The sequence below is a fragment of the Branchiostoma floridae genome, chromosome 17 (assembly GCF_000003815.2).
Source record: "Branchiostoma floridae strain S238N-H82 chromosome 17, Bfl_VNyyK, whole genome shotgun sequence".
NCBI classification, from domain to species: domain Eukaryota; kingdom Metazoa; phylum Chordata; class Leptocardii; order Amphioxiformes; family Branchiostomatidae; genus Branchiostoma; species Branchiostoma floridae.
Genome location: NC_049995.1, coordinates 12119204 through 12141177, shown reverse-complemented (window position 1 = coordinate 12141177; position 21974 = coordinate 12119204). Strand labels below are relative to the sequence as shown.

Below are 21974 nucleotides of genomic sequence, written 5' to 3'. Positions count from 1 at the left end.
ACTTCCCACACTGCCATGGCACTCTCCGTATGTTAAAGCCATCGCAGTATACTAATGCTACACATTTTGTGGGTCGAGGACTTAAAGAACGTTATGGGGGACAGAACAGTCTGGAGAGAAAGAGTCTGGACTTGGTCCAGGCAAGCAGCCTGCGATGATGATGACAAAAACTGCATGTGCACGAGACTCAAACCATTTTCATATGTGATTTTAAAGTAGTTACTGTACTGTTACATCCTCAAAACAAGATTCTTTTTGTAATGCTAAAATCGTGCGTAACTATACGAATACCTACACACAAACACAACACGATGACATGTAGGCAGTCATGCTTTTATAAAAAGCTAAGAATTATGATACATGACCTACATGTACCATGATGTATGGTAACCTGTTAGAAAACAAAAAAGCTACAGTTTTTCGTTTTCTAGTTTGAGTAACACAAACTCTGCTGTCCGGGGCTGTAATTGGCCATATATGGAAAACCCATGCCAGTTCCCCTGAGTTAGGGCTATTCTCCATCAAGCTTCTAGAGACCAGCAATATTGCTGGGCAGGCCATATAGAAGATTGATTAAATCAGGCTATTTGTTGTCTAACACACACAGCGATATTGTGAATTTGTAAGAACCACTTGTTCATCTACAATGGAAAATGCAGTACATCCAAGAGAGGAAAGTAACAAAAACTTGTAAGTTCTTATAGATGTAAAACCAAACTAAAAGCATATTTTGAAAATCATCACATTTTGACATTGTACCTGAGGTATTTGAATTGGCAGCTTAGAATTTTATCAGAGATAATGAGAAGTTAACAATTCAAGACTTGCATATCTCTGAAGATCTGGCCAGGAGTGTTTTTTTTTCAGGCTTGAAAACTTCATGCACAATTGCCTACGTTTTAATGGACTGTGTACAATGGTTGTTTCTCTGTGTTTGGAAGTACATTCGATATGAACAAAATTGAATACTACAGATTGAAAAAGACTAGTATTGTTTTCTTCTAAATGGACAATGTAAGTGAATAAGGTGCCATATTTTTTTCTTACCTAATATATAATATGCCATGCTGATGATATATACTTGAGTGTTTCAAAATGTAATAGTAGGGGTTCCGCCAATACTATATTATCTTATTATAAATTTATGTGTGTAATGGACAAACCTGGATCTATCTAATAATTTATATCAGACTGGCTGAGGAAACTTTTTTTGGATTTGTTCCAATACTCACCCCTAGTTACCAGTCCTAAGCTAATTAAAAGAAAATGTCACTTTGGTCACTTTACCATGATAATAAAACATCAATCTATTATAATTACTAATAGGCTGATCCAATTCAAATAAACTTTGTTCTTAAATTGGATTAATATTTTGTGAATGCAAGCAGGAAACACAACATGACAATTTTACACTTCGAGGGCAATTTTACACGGTAAAAATTGTTTCAGGGACTAAATGTAGTGTGGCTTTTTGCTTTCTTGGTACTTTGAAATGTTTGAAAAGCAAGATAACAAGTTGGTGTGATCATATCGCATTCAACCATGCTAAAGTCCATAATGTTACTACATTAATTTTATATGAACACTGCAAATCTTAACGCTACAAATTTAGACTATACATGGGCACTGTAAAATCGAAGATTTGTCATAGAATTCTAAGTAACAAGTATCCAAGTCTCATAAGTTCACACTTGAAGGTACTCTAATGTAAGAACTACCCCATAAGAAAGGTACATGTAGCCTGAGAGAATGCAGATTTTAGATATCCAGGTGTTCAAGAAATATTGAATAATGTGGTTATATCAACTTGAAGGTACCAGGCAGAATGATGAAAGTTGAATGTACCCCCAGTATCTAATTTCAATCAATAAAGCAAAGCAGTAGCAGATGACTTAAAATTGTACAAAGTCAGTACTATTTCGATACGTTTCATGCCAGTACAGTACATTGGTTGCCTTTGCTGTATGTGCTACCTCCGCTGCATGTTTACAACACATTATAGTGGCTGTGGTGTAACAAAATTATTCAAAATTAATTTTATATTTCATTCACCATAATATAATATGACACCCTCCCTTGTTTAGATATAAAATAGCCATTACATGTAGATGTGTATCACCATACGGCCATCCTTTTACATACAACATACATTGTACAATAATTTTGAATGGAATTTTGCACATCCCCTTCCTTATTGGTTAACATCACCAAATACAATTATATTATCCCCTTTAAAATCAGTTGCACATTAGTCAAAAATCCTCTAGCCAGCACATTAACAACAATAGGCTCGCTTCCTAAGAGCATCGCCAAAAAATATGACAAAATTCCACATCATGTTGTTAACATCAACATTTGAAAAGCACTGTTTTGCATACTATTACACATTACATTATAATATCTTGTTGGATTGTTTCTACAATGTATATTTCTAAATAGTTGTGCTAAATTAAAAGATAAAGGGGGGGAAATCCTGTTTCAGCTACTGTGGATTTGAAAAAGATGTGACACTAATTGATATAATATATACTGAAAATGTCTATTACTCACAATCTTAAAAAGATCGCTGTGGTTTATTTTTGCTGTTTGTTCTTACAGGGACCTATTCTGAAATCATGAATTACTATGAATATGATTGTGTTTCTTAACTTTTAAGAATGTAAAAGATTTTTTTTAAATGCAAACTTTGACACAACAAAAACCTGGCACGAAGTCAAACCACTGCGGAAATTTATGACTCAACAGTATTTTCCAAAGTGATGATGGAATCGTCATAAAACCAGCTTAAAACAAGAAAAGCTACAAACTAACTGTAACACCACTTTCCACACAGTTCTCTTGAAAGTTCATCTGTGTTGGTAAATTAACTATAAGTCCTTCTGGAATTATAAAAGAAGCCATCTATGTCAGAACTTTACAACCATACCTCAACATTGAGTACCATAGACTTTCTACAAATGATCCACTACTTACCAAAGTCACACGTTCTATCTGCATAATGTGATGTCACAGATGCAGTGGATTGCTAATATTCCTTGACAAAGACTGGAGTTGGACATTTTTTTGTTGGAAATGACAGTTTGACTTTAAATTGATCCTGTTTAATTTGTTAATTTCTTAGGTCAAAATATCGTGATCTGGGTTTTCCTTCCTCAGTTTCTTGTGCACTACAGGGGGTAGGGAAACTTTAGTGCGCGAGTTCAGCATTCCGAAGAGTTCCGGACACGAGCGGATGCCCTTCGTGATCTCGTCCGACACCTTTGTGAGGTCGTACGCGATTTCGTCGGACACTACGGAGTCGTATTTGTACTTGGGGTGGTTCTGGACGAAGGCACGGATCCAACGGGCTGTTGTCATCAGCTCCCCTAGAAAATAAGAAATCAGGGATTTGCTTTTGTCCATCCTTTAAATAGGAAGTTTAGTCCAAAATGTCTGGATTTACAATGTACAGATTAGGTAATACTGTAAATGCAGAAATGTTCGCGGTGGATTAATATTCGCGGTTTTCGCGGTGATCACTTCACCGCGAACTTAAATCCACCGCGAAAATTTTTCTATTGTGGTATTAGGCTGCAGTCTATGGTGTAACCGCGAAATTAAATCCCCGCGAACTTAAATGCATTTACAGTAAACTACAATTTCTTGACTATCAAAGATGAAAAGAAAATCAATCAATCAATCGGCGGCTTAAGACAGTTCAGATCCACATTTAAAGTCGTGTTACTGTAGATTATTTCTAGGTGTGTCCTTGCATAGACAAGCCTAATAGAATTGCAACACAGAAAACCCTGGCAGGACAACACCGCAGATTGGATGTTCCTAAACCTGGCCAAAAGACTAACTATATATGAATAGAAAGATAAGCCTAGAGACAGCATTCTTCGTGTCTATCTTATCCCCCCAAGGACCCGTAGGGACTACATCTAGGTACTGTAGGGACAAGTAGGATAGTAAAGAATGTGCCAAGTGCCCTACTTGAATCCCTTCTCTGAGTTTCTTATAATTGATCTAATTTCTTAAAATCTGCAGATTTTGAAATTTGCCAACCTTCTGGTTGGGCCAAAGACAGTTAAATGCTACATGTAGCTTCACACCAAAACTCTTAAAGTAATTCTAACTATATCTTTAAGTAGTTTAAGTACAATACGTTCTCCGTGTCGTACCTGAAGCCCTTTTCTGGATGAGCCTGAGATACTGCTGTACAGAGCACCTGGTGTCCACGTCAATCTCAACCGTCTCCAGGTAAGAGTTCATCAACGACACCAGACCCTGGAATCCACCGGCCTGTTGGGTAAACATAAATAATGCAACTTTGTCACATGACGAGATCATAGTAGAAATTGCCTTCTCTGCTTAGCACTCAGCACTGATGAGCTGAGTATGCATTAGAGTTAAACACACAACTACCAGCAGACTAGATCCCTGATGTACAATGTTACGTGTAGTAATATCTTGCACAAATGTGTGGTTCAAGGGCTAAAGAAATGGAGATGGCACCATCCCTTTGTATACATTGTATTATCAGACTAATATGGGTAATTATATACTTTTTAACTTAACAATATCTTTGTTTGATTATTACACCTTGTGGGAGACGGATAGCTATGATGGCTAGAGCTATCATCAATTAGTATTCACAAATAATCTACATGACAATATGTCACACATGAATGAGATCTTTGATTCCTATGTGATTGCTTTGCTTTTAATGTTACTGTAAACAGTGTGGCCTTGGTGAGGCTTTGTGGCACCCGCCATGGCACACGAGTCGGGGGTAGGAGGAACCCCTTACATCCTTGGTCGGAAGTCCTCCTAGGAGACGGATACTCCGAACAACAAAGCTGCATCTGCTGGAGCCGCCTCACACGTTGCATACAGTTGCCCCTGTGAGACTTAGTGCTCCAGTAGACGAGAGGGTGGAGAAGGAATTGCACACCCCTAGCCTCCTTCACCATAAAAAGTCATCGGCAGGTCAGGCTAACAAGCAAAAGCCTGTCTGCCTCCTCATCTGTCCAATTGACAGGAGAAACCCAAAAAAAATTTAACAGTAAACATCATTCCATGTCTGACCTGTCCGTTGATGATCTCGTTGATTGACATCTTGGTGTACTCCTCCTGCTGACAGGACCCGTTATACTGGCTGTAGGACTTGGCGGCCGGCTTGGGTTTTGGATCCTCCTCACAGCACTCATCTAGAAAGTACAATAATATACAGGTGTCAATGGGGGAAGGCTCACATGATTGACAACTATATATATAGAACTCGAGAATTCTGCTGCAGTACCATAACAAGCTGCAAGGGGGCCCAAAATGTGATCATTTCTAGGTCGGACCTACCAACATCAATAAAAACCATCAATGCATTCTAGAGTTATGCTGGTCATCTACACAATCCTACAATGCACACATACACATGTACAATGTACACAGTCACACAGTGTCACACACATGCACACACGCACACACACACACACACACTCAAACGTTGCTGAAAACATACTATTAGCCTTCTTGGCTAAGGTAAAAAATAAAAGCATCATACACATGTGTGAAGTGTAGTGTACAAATCTGGGCTATCTCTACACTGTGGCTTAAATTTTGTTCCATCCCATCCATTGTTTGGGGGCCCATGTTTGTGAAGGAGAAAAAAAACTCTGATGTTGACACTTACTGGGAGGCAGGACCTCCTTCCTAAACCAGAAGAGCCCCTGTCTGACAGCATCTCGCTTCTGAGCCTCCTGCATATTTTCATCAACCTGTTGGGGACAAGGCGACATTTCTTAAAGTTAAACTCATGAAAACTGAATTACATCATTTCCACAAATAGTTTCCTCAGGTAAGTCTATAAGCTTCCACAATCACTGTCACAGTGATAACATTCAGAATTGTAGCAATTATTGAGCATTTTATGTAGCTTGTAATGAACCTAAGATGGGGGTACAGGGTGTACAGACACTATACACTCAGGCCCTGGGTTTTGGACACTTAGGGGGTATGGACACTTCAGGGCTTGTGGACAGTACAGGGGGTACAGACACTACAGGGGGTATGGACTCTACAGGGGTTACAAACACTACAGGGGGTACAGGCATTACATGGGGTACAGATGCTACAGGGGGTAAGCTTCTATAGGGGGTATGGACACTTCAGTGGTAACAACACTGCAGGAGGTACAGACACTATAGGGGTTACAAACTGAGTCACTAACAATCTATTGCAGTCAATAATAAACCGACCTTAGATATTGGAATGAGGAAGTTGAGGTTGTACGACAGGATGACTCTGGTCAGGAGAACGATGAACACCACGTACGCAGCATTCTCAAAATCTGTCAATTGCACCTGTACAAAAATGAAAGAAAGAAAGTTTAAAACATTTCTGTATATAAATTGTTCCCAAGCAAAGTACACAGCATTTATGTGATACTTTATAACATGTGTAAGGGTTGTTACAAAAGTCAACATTATTTGCAAACTACTTTCATCTCAAAGTTTCTCCCTCTGAATCAAGCTTATCAAATTATATATGTCTGTCATCTCTTCTTGCTTTGGCAGTGAAACAAAATTTTTCATTACTTCTAAGTCTATGAATCAGTTCAAATCCAGGTTAGATAAACTGTGAAAGAGAGAAAAGTACAAACAGCAACTTGCCAAAAATAAAGATCGAGAGCTCACAGGCATTGGATCTGCCTTCATCCTGAGGATGGTATCAAAGGTATAATTTTCTAGTTTAAAGCTGACAAGAGGCTACTAATTATGAGCATCTTAAAGTTTTAAAGTTGAAAATGATTGGTCTGTCCCTTCCACTGACCTCCGTTGGCCTAAACTCGACCCGCCAGCCAATAGGAGAGTTGGGCGGGGGCGGTTTGAACCTCATGGACTGCCAGTTGGTCGACTGGATGTTCTGGAAAATGAGAAAAGTTCATGTCAGCCATCTTAGCTTGACCTTTAACTACCAGCATGGCTCTAAGCATTATCTAACCTAAAGGTCTAATGTAAAGTGCTGTGTATGGAGAATATGTTTTTGTTATACAAAAGTATTATTATAGTTCATCATCATATCGTTCCGTACCAGTACTGCAGCCAAGCCACGGCCTTCTTATTAGCTTCTAGCAGGTCCTGGTATAATAGTTGAACACACAATACTACCAGTAGACTAGCCCCCTTTGCTGTAGCATTTGCACATTCAACTGTAAGGCCCAAGGGCTCTGAAAATGGAGATGGGCATTGCCCTATATACCAAAAGGTGTGGGAAGAATTTAAGCTTAATATTTACACTTAGCAAATGCTCTACATGAAGATATTTGAAGAGGAATTATGGAAGAAATGCAGCTTTGTTCATTTTATTTGGATCTCCATTCTTCCTGGAGTCCGTAGTGTATTCAGCTACATGTAAAATTGGGTAGTGTGATAAAATGGAGATCTCAATAGACCAAACAAACAAACAAAGATTCTCAGTGTGATCCCACCTCAAAGTGATCTTAGCTAACATTGAAAAAAATGTTCTACTTGTAGACATTTGGTGAGGACTCAAGGAAGATAGGTACATGTAAAATTGGGTACGATGAGAATATGGATCTCAATAGATCAAACAAACAAACAAACAAACAAAAATCCTGAGTTTGATCCCACCTCAAAGTGATCCGACTCCTCATCATCGTTGAGGTGGATCTTCTCACTGAAGAGTGAGATCGGGTCCCGGATAAACAGGTGAGCGAAATGACGGGCCAGGAGCCTGTCTATTCCTGGGGATCAAAACACATGTCATGACGTGGTTGTTTGGTGCTACATACAACTAGCAACTCTAACAATTATGCTGTTACCTGAGCCCAAAGAAAGCTCTACCAATTACGCCACACACAACGCCACTCAGCTCCATTTTTTAATTAAGAATGTCGTTGACAGTCAGAACAGGTGCCGTGTCATTTTAGGTGTAGGTATGTTGCTATCATAATAATAGCTTTCAAATTGGTAATACTGTATGATGTACATGTTTGTAGTTACTATGAATCCAGGAATACTAGACATTAAGTTATAAGTATTATTGTATATGTTCACCAATGGGAATCTTTCAAATAAACAAACAAACCTGCGTCCTCCAGTTGCTGGCAGATGTCCTGGTCCAGAACAAGGTCAATGTCGTTGTACTTCTGCGCCTCTGGGGTCAGATAACAGTCGATGGAGTCATATCTGGACTTCGGAATCACAAACTTGTCGTCCTTCAAGGGCTGTGGAGGAACAGGTCAAAGTGATGGGTTCATGAGAATCACATTTACTAACATAACCAAAATCTATAATAACTGATAAAAGTAACATTGTAAATGTTTAATTTTATTATGCAGGGATGTTTCCAAGACCCGTCCCTCCGCCCTGGGATAGAAATTTATTTGTTGGGTTGGGAAAAAAGTCCACCCCTCCATTTCAAAAATCAGTGCTTCATGACAAAAAACTGAATCAATGAAAAATGTAATTTTATAAACAGCAGATTTTAATTGACAACATGTTGGCTCCCAAACAATGAGTAGGACAGAATGAAATTCAAAGCTGGAGACACCCTGTTATGATGATATCTTCCATATTTTAAACATTACGGTACACTATATATTGCAAAATTTAATATTTAGTTACCTCCAGACCCCTCTCCTCCCGTGTCCGACAGTCTACCGATCCCGCGATGATGTTCCACCTGCAGTCCACGTCCGCAAGGTACCCACGATACACCGGGGCAGCCGCACTCAGCGCCAACTGGGGACATACATGACAATTTTTCAATGACAAATTCTCCGCCATGTCTCTGTTATAGTGATTACAGCAGCAAGGTATACCGTCAATTCATTTGTGGGTAACAACCAGATGATAAAAACAATAATAACTTCAGTGTTATATCATATTCATAGTCATTTTCCATTCAGGACACGACAGGTTTTGAACAATAGCCTGGTAATACCAAAGGTTTTAGAAATGGAAAATTCTCTGCTTATGAGTCAGCATTGATAAATATGAACCTATATGATTCTGAACTTAAACTCAATCTGATTCAGTACTTAAGCTTGAAGTTGAACATAATAAATTATGAACATATTATGATACAAAAGCTGTAGTTGAACACACTACCAGTGGACTAATGCCCTACTGTAGAGGTTGAATGTACGACCAAGGAGGTTATCTATACCTGCTTGGTACAACTGTGTAGCCCTAGGGCTAGAGAAATGGGCAGTACTTCTACTGCCCTATATATACACCAAAAGTTGGGGGATGGATTGCTGTATAATGGGGGGGGGGGGGTATGCATGTACATGTAAGTTCTCATACAGTCAAGTGTTAACAATATTTACTTGTCTAAACATTAGGTTTAAACCATGGTGTGCAATGGAAGAAAGGGGAACACTAAAAGGTAGCAAACAAAATTTTGTATAGTCACTGACCCCTTGTCTATCCATTAGGTATGTGTCTACAAACCTGACTTAACCAAACAAAGGAGAGGTTGCCAAGTTTGTTTTAGTATTTACATGACTAGTACGTAACCCTTGATCACACTTTTGCTGGGCTTTTATGCATGATCGTTCCTTCTTGACAGTTTGCTCATTCAGAAAAAAATACCTTGTGTCAAGTACCATGCAGTTCACACCATTTCGTCTTGAAATAAATCTTAAAAAGGTGGGCTTAACTCCTTGACAGCCTTCCCCCAAACAAACACTCTCCAATGCATGACGTTATGTCTACAACAGGACTGAATATTTGTCACAAGGTCAATGTAGTATAAGAAGAGCTCGGTACAATACATTGTGTGTTCACTTGCTAAAAACTACAATATCATTACAAGCTACATAACTTTCTTTCAACAAAACAGCATAATATTACGCATATACAAATGTATCATGACATCATCAATTTAATGTAGAGATACCTTTTAAACAGAACAATGTATCATCTAGTACATATTTCAATACTCACAAAGATGGGACAAAGTGGAGCCAGTTGGTCGTACAGATGCCTTGCCTCGTCTATATTACAAGCCTGGAACGTCATCTGCAGACACGAACACCCCATACCGAACCCCATACAGTCCATGTAGATGTGGTCATCTTTAGCAGCCTTTCTCGATTCTTCGTCACCGTTTGAAAAAGTTTCCCTGAATGGTTTTGGTGTGTTTTTGTCCTGGAAAACTAGACATCAGAATTAAACGTTAATATTGTTAGCTTTTCTCCTAGAAAGCCTCTCTCCATCTTTGATTATGGTGAATTATGGTGAATTATAATTAACAAGTATCAAATATGATGAAGGTGTCATTGTCTCAAGGATCAAAATTTCAAACCGTAAATTAAAGTACAACAGTCAAACCTTTACAGGTGACAACCTCTGCATAAGGACCACTTGGCCAATCATATTAGGCTTTTTTTATAGTTTATAATATTATAGTGAAACCTGTGCAAAATAGCCACCTCTGCAAAAGGACCACCTATACCTACCTTCCCTTTGATTGACAAAATTATTAAGAGTCCTATACTGTAAATGCATTTAAGTTTGCTGGGATTTACTTTCTTGGTAGCGGGAAAATGGAATGCTGGCGGTGGTTTTAAGTTCATGGTAGTGCTATAGACTGTAGTCAAAAACTATTATGGAGAAATGGTCATGGTGGTTTTAAGTTGACGGTGAAGCAGCCACCGTGAAAAACTTCAACAGGGCTCGAAATTCATTTTGGGGATTAGGTGCACTGGTGCACCCAGCTTGAAAAATTGGGTGCACCAAAACTTTTTTGGGTGCATCACTTAAATCTTTAGTAAGTAGAATGCAAAAAAAAAACCTTATAACAAAACTTAGTTACAAGCTATCAAATTCTTAAACAAGTAACATGACAGACATTTTTATTATCTTTCTAACACTTAGATGTCAAGAATATGATGTATACTAGTATACTTGAAATCTTTCCATACATAAACCTAAGAAAATTTTTGGGTGCACCCTGTGCACCCACTGAAAATAATTGGGTGCACAGCTCCAATTTTGGGTGCACCTGGGTGCACATGCACCCAGTATTTCGAGCCCTGTTCAAAGTTTAGATAAAACCACCGTGAACATTTCTGCATTTACAGTATATAGTGACCAACTGTCCACATCAATGTAGACCAGATTTATTGATTTTGAGTGGCCTTTTTGTTGGCTGTACCCTCAACTGTTAAGCCTATTATGTCAACATGTCCAACATACCCATTTCCAAAACATACCAAGCATTCCTTTTGATTGATAAAATCAAGAAGAATCCTATTTGTAATAACCACCTGTCAACGTAGACCAGAAATATCAGTTTTGAGTGTCCTTCTCTGTGGCTGTAAATGTCCCAGGGTCATATTTTGTGTATAACACAGTAGAATACAAGACATCTGAATTAATTATGATCGTTACACCCATGAAACACATACATACATTAGACAATGCTAAATCATTTACCTGGTATGTTGATACAGACTTTCTCCCCTCTTCTCTCCCTTATATTCCGGGTAAGGGTCCTATTGGCAGAAAAAAAATTAATTAGGTAAACAAAAAAAATAGTCAGTACTACTTATAATGATGGATGACCACTCTATTTGCAAACTCAAGCCCAAAACTAAAGCTAGTAAAAAAAATACCAGACCAAGTGTATATCATTTTTCCTACTCCTTACCTGAACCTGGGATGATGGTTGATTGCAGCATCAGGAAAGAAGAGCGATCGTGACGCCGTGTTTACTGTTGGGTTACACTCAACCTGCGGGTCTGTGAAGGCTGGGCTACCAAGCCTGATGTACAAAAAAACATAAAATCTAGTAAGATACATATCCAGAAAGCTTATTGTGAGAAATAGATAAAAGACTCAATTGTATCTGATGTCGTTTTTCCCTTTAGTGCCTTATAACCAGCTGCTGTCACACTGTGTACCAGCAAAGCTAAATATAATGTGTGTTACATTGAAGGGTGCCGTGGTTATACCAACTACACAGATTCTGATACAGAATTGAAAAAGCATTGCCTTCTTCTTTATTTTCTATGCATGGAATGGAAACAAATTTTTTTAATGATATCAAAGCAACATAATACAACTGAATTCTGCACCTTGGAAAGACTGTGAAGGAAATGGCAGTTTCTCCCAGTTCCCGATCGAGCAATGACAGCAGCTCTTCACGCCTGAAATGTGCAAAATATGCAAAGTCATCATCATCATCATCATCATCATTGTTCAGCTGCAGCGCAGGCAAAATATACATTGATATACATATTGCTAGAATTATGATTAGAAGAGAATGTTAGAACATTCTCCAGAAGAGACTTTGAAAACTAAAATTATGATAAAAACATTCTAGAAAGTCTTTTGTTCAAACAAGAGAGGCGATAGGCTATAGGATTGGGCTGATACAAGACAAACTTTCTATAGATTAGATGTGAAAACGACGTGTACCCTGTACCTTAGCCTCATGTTGGACTCCACCATGTTGAAGTGCCCCATGAGTCCTCCGTAGGGCTTGCCGGGTGTCCCCTCGATCATGTAACTGGCGTACTCCGGTCTCCAGGTGGTGGGGGGGTCACTGCATGTGGAGTAAGGAACTTCTGGTTAAATTGCAGCCTGCTATTATGATACTGTCTTTGAAAAAGGAGTCAAACCCAATAACCCAGGATCTAGAGTTAGCTTTTACTAGATTTAGACTAGTCAAGAGTAGACACCTGTGATATCGTTTCTTACATTGTTTGAACCCTTCATGTTACCTTCAATTAGCCCAAGGGCAAGAATTTCCAATAAACTTTATTATGATAAATCAATGTAGCCATTTCACACCATGTTTGTCTTGGTTGTGGTGTTAGACACCAATCTACATTCACATTTTGGTAACACTTAACAGAAAATTACAGAATTACCAACTTAGGTACATTTGTACTAGACTAAGTACAAGATAATATATGCACTTTTTAATATTATAGAAATTTAAAATGTCTAACTGACTCTCTCTATCTATGTATATTATAAGACTTGCCCTAAATCAGAGGACCTGGTGCATTTTTCAATTGAGGTTATTACTTACTTTATTGGGGAAAGTATGGTATACACTGTTGATGTTTGTTTTGGACAATTTTTTCTTGATTTGATTACCTTGAACTTGACATTACCTGTCTGCTATTTCATCAGTACAAACTGATGGGTCTTTACTATAGATTAAACGGTTTGTTGTCATCTATATGAAGGTTAGACATCCAGGTAATAAGATACAGCAAAAGCAGTTACTCAAGCAACTGGATATGATTTGTTAATAGTTAGGATAAACCTGTTCTCCAGATAGATCTCTTTTGCATCTTAATGCATAGTTAGGATATATACTAAGTATATATAAATATACTCTCTCCAACAAGATCTCTCCAGTGTCACTGACAAAATGGACTCCAAGAAGTTATTTTGCGAGATATTGTAAAATCTAATGGAGATCTAAATAAACAAACAAACAAACACCGGATGGTGTCTGAAATGTCTGATCATTTCCAAAACCATATCCAGTTGCTTGTCATGAGTAACTGTTTTTTTGCAGTATCTTTTTACCTCGATGTCTAACTCTAACCTTCATTGATGACAACAAACAGTTCAATCGATAGTATTGGTGTTTGGTGTTTGTTGTTATAGGTTGTAAATCAGTATAGTCTGGTATTGCCACACAAACAGATTACAGTTGTAGTTTTACTTTGGGCTTTCTCTCTCCCTCTTCTCCAGCTGTTCCAGGACTTGGTTCCCCTTCAGACTCAGCCGGGCCGTCCTGTTGTTTTCATCCAGAACAACCAGCATGTACTCCACCTATATGGAACAACCAAACACAATAGGGAGGACATCGATTGTTAGTTACGTACGAGCACGAAAAAAATTGGACTATGCTATTTTTCAAATATCATTTTTCTTTTCAATCAGACTGGGGCGAGCTGTTTTGTTGTTCTCATCCAGAACAACCAGCATGTACTCCACCTAGTAACAAACACAACAGGGTGGACATCATTAAATAATTGGTTAGAAAAAGCAAGCAAAAATGGACTTGTTATGTGCTATATGATATTTTTCATAATTCGTTTTTTGTTCAATCTTTTGAGATATACATTTGAGAGTACAGAGTATACATTTGAATGTACTTGCAAGAGAGAACTGCGTGAACATTTATCTTCTGGCTCCCACATTATTAGTTTTCTCCAGAGGTTGTCATCCATTAAAAAATTAGTGTGGCTTTACAAGTGTGGCCGTACAGTGTGGCCTTACATTACCAAGAAAGAATAGACTCTTTATGTACTATCATTATCATGCTATTTTTCACAAATTGTATTTTGTTTCAATTTTAACCCTTAAACTGCCAAAACCGGATATATCCGGCACACATATACATGCCCTGTGTGCCGTGCCCGGTTTTAACCAGGATAGCATATTCCCCCAAAGTAGCAGCATAGCGCACAAACCCCGAAAGTTAGGGACTTCGGCCTTGTTCGGGTGTCTCTTTTCGGGGTCAGCGGCCAACCCTGGCACTGATAGCATTTTATAGGGCTGAAACTCTGGCAGTTTAAAGGTTAAGATAATATACATATACATGTGAAATACTGTAAATGCAGAAATGTTCGCGGTGGATTAATGTTCGCGGTTTTCGCGGTTACCACTTCACCGCGAATTTAAATCCACCGCGAACGTTTTTCTATTATGGTATTAGACTGCAGTCTACGGTGTTACCGCGAACTTAAATCCACCGCGAAAAGCCATATTCCCACTACCGCGAAATTAAATCCCCGCGAACTTAAATACATTTACAGTATGAAAATTCAAAACCATCTTTCTGCTCCACTGCAAAATAAAAGTTAATGAAGCTACACTTCTTCGCATGTTATTCAGCTTCTTAAGGGGGTGTGGCACCTTGTTATTACAGCTATATATGTTTACACAACACAGACTACAACTGAGCCCTTAAGGACATTCCTGTTCACATACTGTAAAATGGCTAACCTTACACGCTTTTCAAACTCAACAGTCTTTTCCTGATTTGTTTATTTTATCAAGCCAATATGAATATAGCCCTAGCTAAGCAAAGCAAATCTAGACTTTGTATACTAACTTTCACATCACTGATTTTCATTCTTTCATAAACTTTTTAACTAGTTTTACAGTAATTTGCATTCTCATGCCGCTAATAACATGCCAATCACATTCACACCGTTTAAGTTGATCAATCATTCGTGTATAGGAGTGGATTTAGCTTAATTACATGTACTCCTTTGGGAAATTGTAATAAACTTTAGGAAAAACCTTTGAAACAGTTTCTTTGCTTTAAAGCAAAATTTCCTGGCACATTTCTTGTTAGAATATGTACAGTATAGGCAGCCCAGATTCAGACAAAAATGAGGTCAACAGTTCAGTATACTTTATTGTAATGCTCGCTCTAAATGCACTTAAGTTTTTAGGCATTTGATTTTGGGGTAAGGACAAAATGGGGTATCTGCGGTGGCTATGAGTTTGCGATAGTGCAATTGTCTGTGACTGTACTGCACAGTAATCAAAGCCCCGGTGTCTCTACTGTACAGACTGCCAGTCACCAGAAACCTTCTACTGGCAACTCCACAAGGGCACTATAGACATGGACAGAACAGTCACTTTCTGTAGTGCTGGCATGATCATGAACTGTCACTAAACCAACTAAACTATACCTTTTGGGTATATTACTAGACTTGTTCTTTTCATTCACACCTGTCTAAACATTACTGTAGAGCAGGTGCACAGTAACTTGTTAAGCCTTCATGCCTCCAACACATCATAGTAGTAACTCACGGTACAATGCATTTGTGTCTAGTTACATGTACATGTACATATATATTAGAGTACATTGTATACTGTATATGGCTGGGGCCCCTTCTCTCAGTAATGACCATGGTAAAATCCTAATATCAGCCTGTAGGTAGAAACAGTACTTAGCATTTAGGCAAGGTGGTGGACGGGCAGAAGACAGAACAAAAATGTTTGTGGTGGTTTTGTCTTTGTGTTGAAGCTGTAACTTCAAAAATAGTCTGTGTAACACAAACTCCGCTGTCCAGGGCTGTAACTGGGGGGCCGGCGGATGTTTGGTGGGCTGCTATAAGCGAGATTTAATTAGGCTACTTCAAAAACAGCAAACATAAAACCCCCACAAACTTATAAATGCATTGCTTCAGTTTATGGTTGTCCCTCATTTCACAGTTACTCTTGGTCCCCCTCCAAAGAAATAACTTTAAAATTAATTTCCTAAAGCGAGTCTTCCATCCTGCAAATTCCAGCAGGCAGGTTTTGACCTCACAGAAGGACGTTTTGAGGATCAATTTGTTTTTTGACTGACACAACCAGCAGCTCAATTACAAAACACCAAAATGAGATGCCACCAAGTTAAATTGATGATTGTGTAAGGTTAAACATCAGAGGACAAAACAGAAAGAAATCGAAACCACTGCTATGTCACGGTCTTGATGTTGGACTTAAGGTGGTAGACAATGGTGTGTTAGAGGGGGAAGGTGACAAATAAAAGAAAATAGAGCATGGAGGGCAATATGGTCAAGTAAAAAGCAAAATGTTTGAATGCCCTTGCAAACCTGGAATGCAAATGATGAAGGAGAAACACATCCAAACTTATAATCTAGGCTGTAAATTTTGAAATCTTGGCCCTCTGAAATGCAAATGCTATTTCCTGCATTTTGATGGGCAAAGTTTACTGACAAGACATTTTGATTAGTGAAAAAGGGTTTTGAGGGTGAGGCCCTGACATATCTATGAATCAGTAGTTTGTAGTTTTGTAAATAAATACTATACTATAGTTGTATGAAACAAACTATGTAATGTCCTGAACCTGCAAAACTCCATTTTTTGTCATGCGCTACCACAGACCCATTTGGCAGAAAATCAGAATTACTCTTACGTACTCCGAGATGACACAAGGAGAAAGCTACGCGGTTTGGGGTCAAATGATGTCTTTATTCTGCTTGATGAGAGGCTTACAGGTTGTGCAAAGACATCAACGGCCTAAGACCAAGGTCTTGCCGATTACAACAATGTAGGGTCTAAGACCAGGATCTTGGCTATAACAATGAGCAATACAGTGAGTGTACATATACATGTAGTGCTACGGTAACATTCTTTGAAAGGATATATTCAAGGCAGCAAGGGTGGGAAGGTGGTTAAGCAAAATGCGAGCCCGGCCGACCTAGCCGGCGGATGTCGCTCAGTGAGGTCAAGGGTCGTTTCCGTCAGCGAAATTCCCTACGATTGCTCTATTAGCAATCCTACCATAATTACTCTTACGTACTCCGAGATGACACAAGGAGAAAGCTACGCGGTTTGGGGTCAAATGATGTCTTTATTCTGCTTGATGAGAGGCTTACAGGTTGTGCAAAGACATCAACGGCCAAGCCGAGCGTAGTGAGGTGGCCCCAAACCGCGTAGCGGAAATGTGTGGAGAATAGTATTGTTATTGTAGTAAAGTAGAGAGTTACTCAGTATGTAAAATTACAGTTCAGCTTTCAAAGAAACAGTCCAGGACTTGTGAAGATCCGCCTGCAGAACGCCGCTGGGCACTGTCAAACAGCGTAGACTCGGGCCGGAAACAGGTGCGTCGGCGCGGTGAGTCTAACTTAGTACTGCAAAGTGAGGGGTCCTGAGGGTCTTCAGCGCACCGCTGGAGCTGGTCTCCTTGTGTTGTCGATTGTGAAGGAACGCAGAGTCAGTGGTGTCAGGGTGCAGGCCTGAGCTGGTGAAGATCGCACTGCAGAACTCCGCCTGGCACTTGCGAGCAGTAGAACTAGAGGCTAGCCCGAGAGCGGATGCAACGGCGCGTAGCTCTAGCTGGAGTGCTGCGAAGTGGGGGGTCCCGAGGGTCTTCAGCATGCTGCTGTAGGTGCACACCAACTTCCTACTGTCTGGGTCCCTGTAGGTACGGGCGGGAAGGGGAAAGACTGAGGGGTAAGGAGGTGTCGTTCGAGATGTTTACGAAGTTGCCGCCGGTAGGAACATGGCTGCCGAAATCACGGACGCCTCGCGAGAACGAAAAGGGCGCGAAATTTCGCGAGAGTTCGGGGAAGTTGTTGCGGTGGGGGGCGGTAATTCCAGTTTGGTCTCTAGCTAGGCCGTACGGCCCCTATGAGAGCAGGTATGTCCCCCGTGGAATCTGCAAGGTCTTCTGAGTCCTAGTTTCAGTGACGTGATGTTTCGGAGCCCTGGGTGGAGCAAGCTGCTGACTGTCGAAAGTGGCTAGATCGATGGCGTGGTGTTCCAACAGCTCGCCCGTCTTGGTGGAGCGCTCTATCGGCCGATTCCAAGGGGAATCCGGTCGCCCAACCTCGTTTGCTGGCAGAATCGTGTGCCTCAGTAGTTAAGACACGTTGTACGCTAGGTAGAGCTCTTGATGAGAACTAAAACCAGGAAATTTTTGGATGAAAGGTAAGCAAAATGCGAGCCCGGCCGACCTAGCCGGCGGATGTCGCTCAGTGAGGTCAAGGGTCGTTTCCGTCAGCGAAATTCCCTACGATTGCTCTATTAGCAATCCTACCATGGGTGTACATTGTTGACTAAGTTCACATAATTATATGTGTACGCAACAAACCCACAGCATACTTGACGTGAGGTCAATTATGCCACTAAAACAGACTTATCTAAAATTCTTACCGTTCCTAACTAAATTTCAGAGAAAGTTTCACTAAAACTAGCAGTGTCACATAGATCTTTTACCACACGCATTTCACAGTTTTATATCATTTAGCATTCTTAGCATCCAAACAGCAGATAAAATCGGCACAAGGTCTCCCACTCAAATGTCAGGGTCAACTACATCATAAAATTATACACTAGTACTACTACTAGTAGTAGTAGGTGTCATGGTAGAGGTTCTGATCAGGGAAAATCAGTAATCTTGCTGGTACATATCCTGATCATGATAAATTTTCTCTTATTTTTTCTTTGTTAATTTTGTGTATTTTACGTTACAGGGCACGCCTGGAAAGCAGTGCACTAAGCACTGAGTGTGTTCAACCCCGTACAAAGAAAACAAATGAATAACTAAAAATATAGATAAACAAATCAATGTTTCTGTTGATAGAGATCACGATAAAGATGTCTACCAGCAGTACAGTTGGTGATTCTATTAGTAGATATCTAGATCAAGATTGAAATCTCATCTACAGAGACTATTGTGATCTCTGCTAGACTCCCTTGCAGTCTTCGGGAAGGGGCTGTTTTTTTTTTGGGGGGGGGGGCATTGGTCCGTGATTTTCAACGTTGGCTATGTTCTATTGTGCCGGGAAAGGGAGTTTGTTGAGGAAGGGAGTTTGCCGTGATAGTGAGTTTCTGCCCCTCCCTCTGCAAGGTCACAATCTATATCCTGCAGGGCATCAGCTTTAAATTGTTTCTGTCTCACTTTGTTTGGGAGCCTGTATTGTTGTTTAGGAGCCCATATTTTCCTTGATAAATCTGTTATTTTAAGTTATAGATACAAAAACAAATTTTCATCAATCAATTTCAGATTTTATGGATGGACAAGGTGACATTTTTGTCTGTCCAACAAGCTAATTTCTATCCAAGGACAGAGGGAGGGGTCCTGGATACAACCCTACTATACTGACAATTACATATTTGTCCCACCTGCTATACACCCACTCCATGTTGTCATGAGCAAACTAAGCAGCACTTAGAGTAATCAGTTTAACACTTGAAGTCCAAGTTAAGATGACTTGCAAAATATAGTAAATCCACTTTTAGAATCATGAAGGCCTAGTACCTCAAAAATATGAACCTTAATTAATATTTTCTGGGTACTCAAGCTACTATTATATGACAATTCTAAGTTCTTTCTTCGTGGCACCTCATACTACAAGGATAAACTATCTTTCTGTTATCCATTTTGTATTCATTTATGTATGAATGTTGTTTACTACTCTTGTTTTATGCTTATGTTTTTAGAAGAAGGCTTTCATGGAGGGTAGCAATTAGACCAAAACGACTTGGCGATACGTCCAACCTCTGCAAGACAGGGAACAACGGACGCTAAACTGGATAGTGAGTGAGTGTGCTTTATATAACCAAACTGTGCTTTTTGCCTGATACTCACAAAATACATGTGAATGAAATAAATACTACAAGGATGAACTGAACTGAACTGAATGATAATGGAAGAAGGGGTAATTTTGTTAATATGAGTTGTCTGTGTGTCGCGATGAGCTGACTTTGTGATGACTGTATTCTGTGTGTTTGAAAAGAAAAAAGTTACACCACAGTTTGTGGACAAGTGGTTGCTATAGACAGTACTCTTGTTTCAATGGGAGAAACTATAATTTAAAAAAAGTATAAAACTCAAAGTTAGAAGGGACCACGAAAAGATTGTCACATTGGCCAGGTGTTCCTTATGTATGGTTGTCACATGATTGAAATTAGGGTTGATTGTAGGCTGATTTTTTGGTGACGTGTACATTCACATGTTCTTGCCTCTCCAGGTGTTTAGCATAACGAGTAATTAGTATAATCAGGGTTGACTGTAGGCTGATTTTTGCTGACGTGTCCATAACGAGTAATTAACATAATCACCTGGACTGATCATCGTAAATGGATTACTTGTAGCCTGTAGGTGTGCAGACAAGGTGGCACTACCCCAGTTCAGAAGGTACCAATTTTTCACTTGTAACTTACAGACTGTACAGTCAAACATGTCCCAGTGACCACTAACATCATGAAAAAGGAAATAATGTGCTTTAATTTTATCTAGCTGAACAGGTATATTTAGTATATATTGATCTTCTGACATACCAAACAGAATTAAAAGTACAATCATGTGACTTCAAGTTGGGAAATATCAGCATGACATGGCAGAAATATATTTTGTGTAAAAAAGAAAACATGCAAATACAACAATGTAGATAAACATCTCAACTTTGAACTCAATTGTATAAAGCAAACCAAAGATTTGAATAGTCAAAGGCGTTCTGCCTTTTGTAGTCAAAGCCAATTGCAAAGGATCAAAGTTTGTACCGAAAGGCATTTCACAGGCTGAAAACAACATGGACCATAAAAAACTATAACTAGATAGAACAATCTAGAAGCAAGACCTTAAGGTTAAGGGCTGGGTAGACCTACTAGTGTTCTTAACAACTTTATGTCCTTTAAAAAACAATGTAGTCTTTATGCAGAACCAAATTCACTGTAAGAAGGTACGAGACAAGTGTTTCAGATGTTTTAAGAGATCGCAACAACACCCCCTTTTCACACGTTGTGTTTTTTCAAGCTTTACTTCCACATCCGAGAAAAATTGGCTGGGTTACAAAATACCCGGGACGTCTTCCGCGCCGGTTCTGAGACAACTAGTACTGCATCTCACAGGAAGTTCAAGGAAACCTTCAGTAACGTCTTACCTCGTCGCCCCACTTCAAGACGTCCCCATGGCGGTCCTTAAGTCGCCGGTAGATGTTGATAAGTTGCTGGATGCCGTGTTTACGGACATGGTCCGCCCACTTCTTCGTCTCTTCCCAGCTCAGCGGCGAACCCAGCGACAGCAGACCCATCTTTAGACTGCGTACTCTCACTCCCTCTTCCCTCTTAAAGGAGTAGTCTTACCGCCCTTAGGGCCAACAAGCTGTCATTTGAAGGAATTGATGTATGTCTAAGACAATATGATGTTAACACCCGCCATATTTGGGGCAAAGGTCATATCTTGGTGCGCATGCGCACAATCTATTGCGTCATCTCTAAGCAGATATGGGGTTAGATTTTTGCACGTAATTTGCTTGCAATTTTGACCTAGTGAATGGCTGTTTTCACATTTTACCACCAAAGATGTCGGGGAAAAGTCGACGTCAAGTAATACAAGCCATATAAACTTAATTGGAGTTGGAACACCTTTCTTTTTCTTTAATAGTCAGGAACCTAGTAATGACTCAGCAATTTGTTGCTTTATTTTTTCCCTCTCCAAGCAGAGGTTAGGCTGTTTTTTGA

The 21974-nt window shown here is 39.6% G+C and overlaps 1 protein-coding gene across 1 annotated transcript; it reads right to left on the bottom strand.

Moving 5' to 3' along the window:
• Positions 1-855: 855 nt before the first annotated feature.
• Positions 856-21707, bottom strand: LOC118404708 (glutamate--cysteine ligase catalytic subunit-like). The gene is made up of 16 exons (XM_035803974.1): positions 21395-21707; positions 13699-13808; positions 12439-12558; positions 12089-12160; positions 11662-11775; positions 11448-11506; positions 9954-10165; positions 8628-8744; positions 8089-8227; positions 7632-7744; positions 6811-6903; positions 6237-6341; positions 5672-5756; positions 5071-5192; positions 4164-4284; positions 856-3365 (listed from the first exon to the last, which is right to left on the bottom strand). The coding sequence occupies exons 1-16, from the start codon at positions 21542-21544 to the stop codon at positions 3118-3120; spliced, it is 1980 nt and encodes a 659-aa protein (XP_035659867.1). The 5' UTR covers positions 21545-21707; the 3' UTR covers positions 856-3117.
• Positions 21708-21974: the final 267 nt, after the last annotated feature.

Bases quoted from the DNA above. Each gene is read 5' to 3' on its own strand.
- LOC118404708 (XM_035803974.1), bottom strand. From the start codon at position 21,544: ATGGGTCTGCTGTCGCTGGGTTCGCCGCTGAGCTGGGAAGAGACGAAG. The intron at 8,745-9,953 runs GTGAGTATTGAA...GTATGTCCCCAG, and splicing joins CTCCACTTTGTCCCATCTTT to TTGGCGCTGAGTGCGGCTGC. The intron at 5,193-5,671 runs GTAAGTGTCAAC...TGTACTTTCTAG, and splicing joins GAAGGAGGTCCTGCCTCCCA to ATGAGTGCTGTGAGGAGGAT.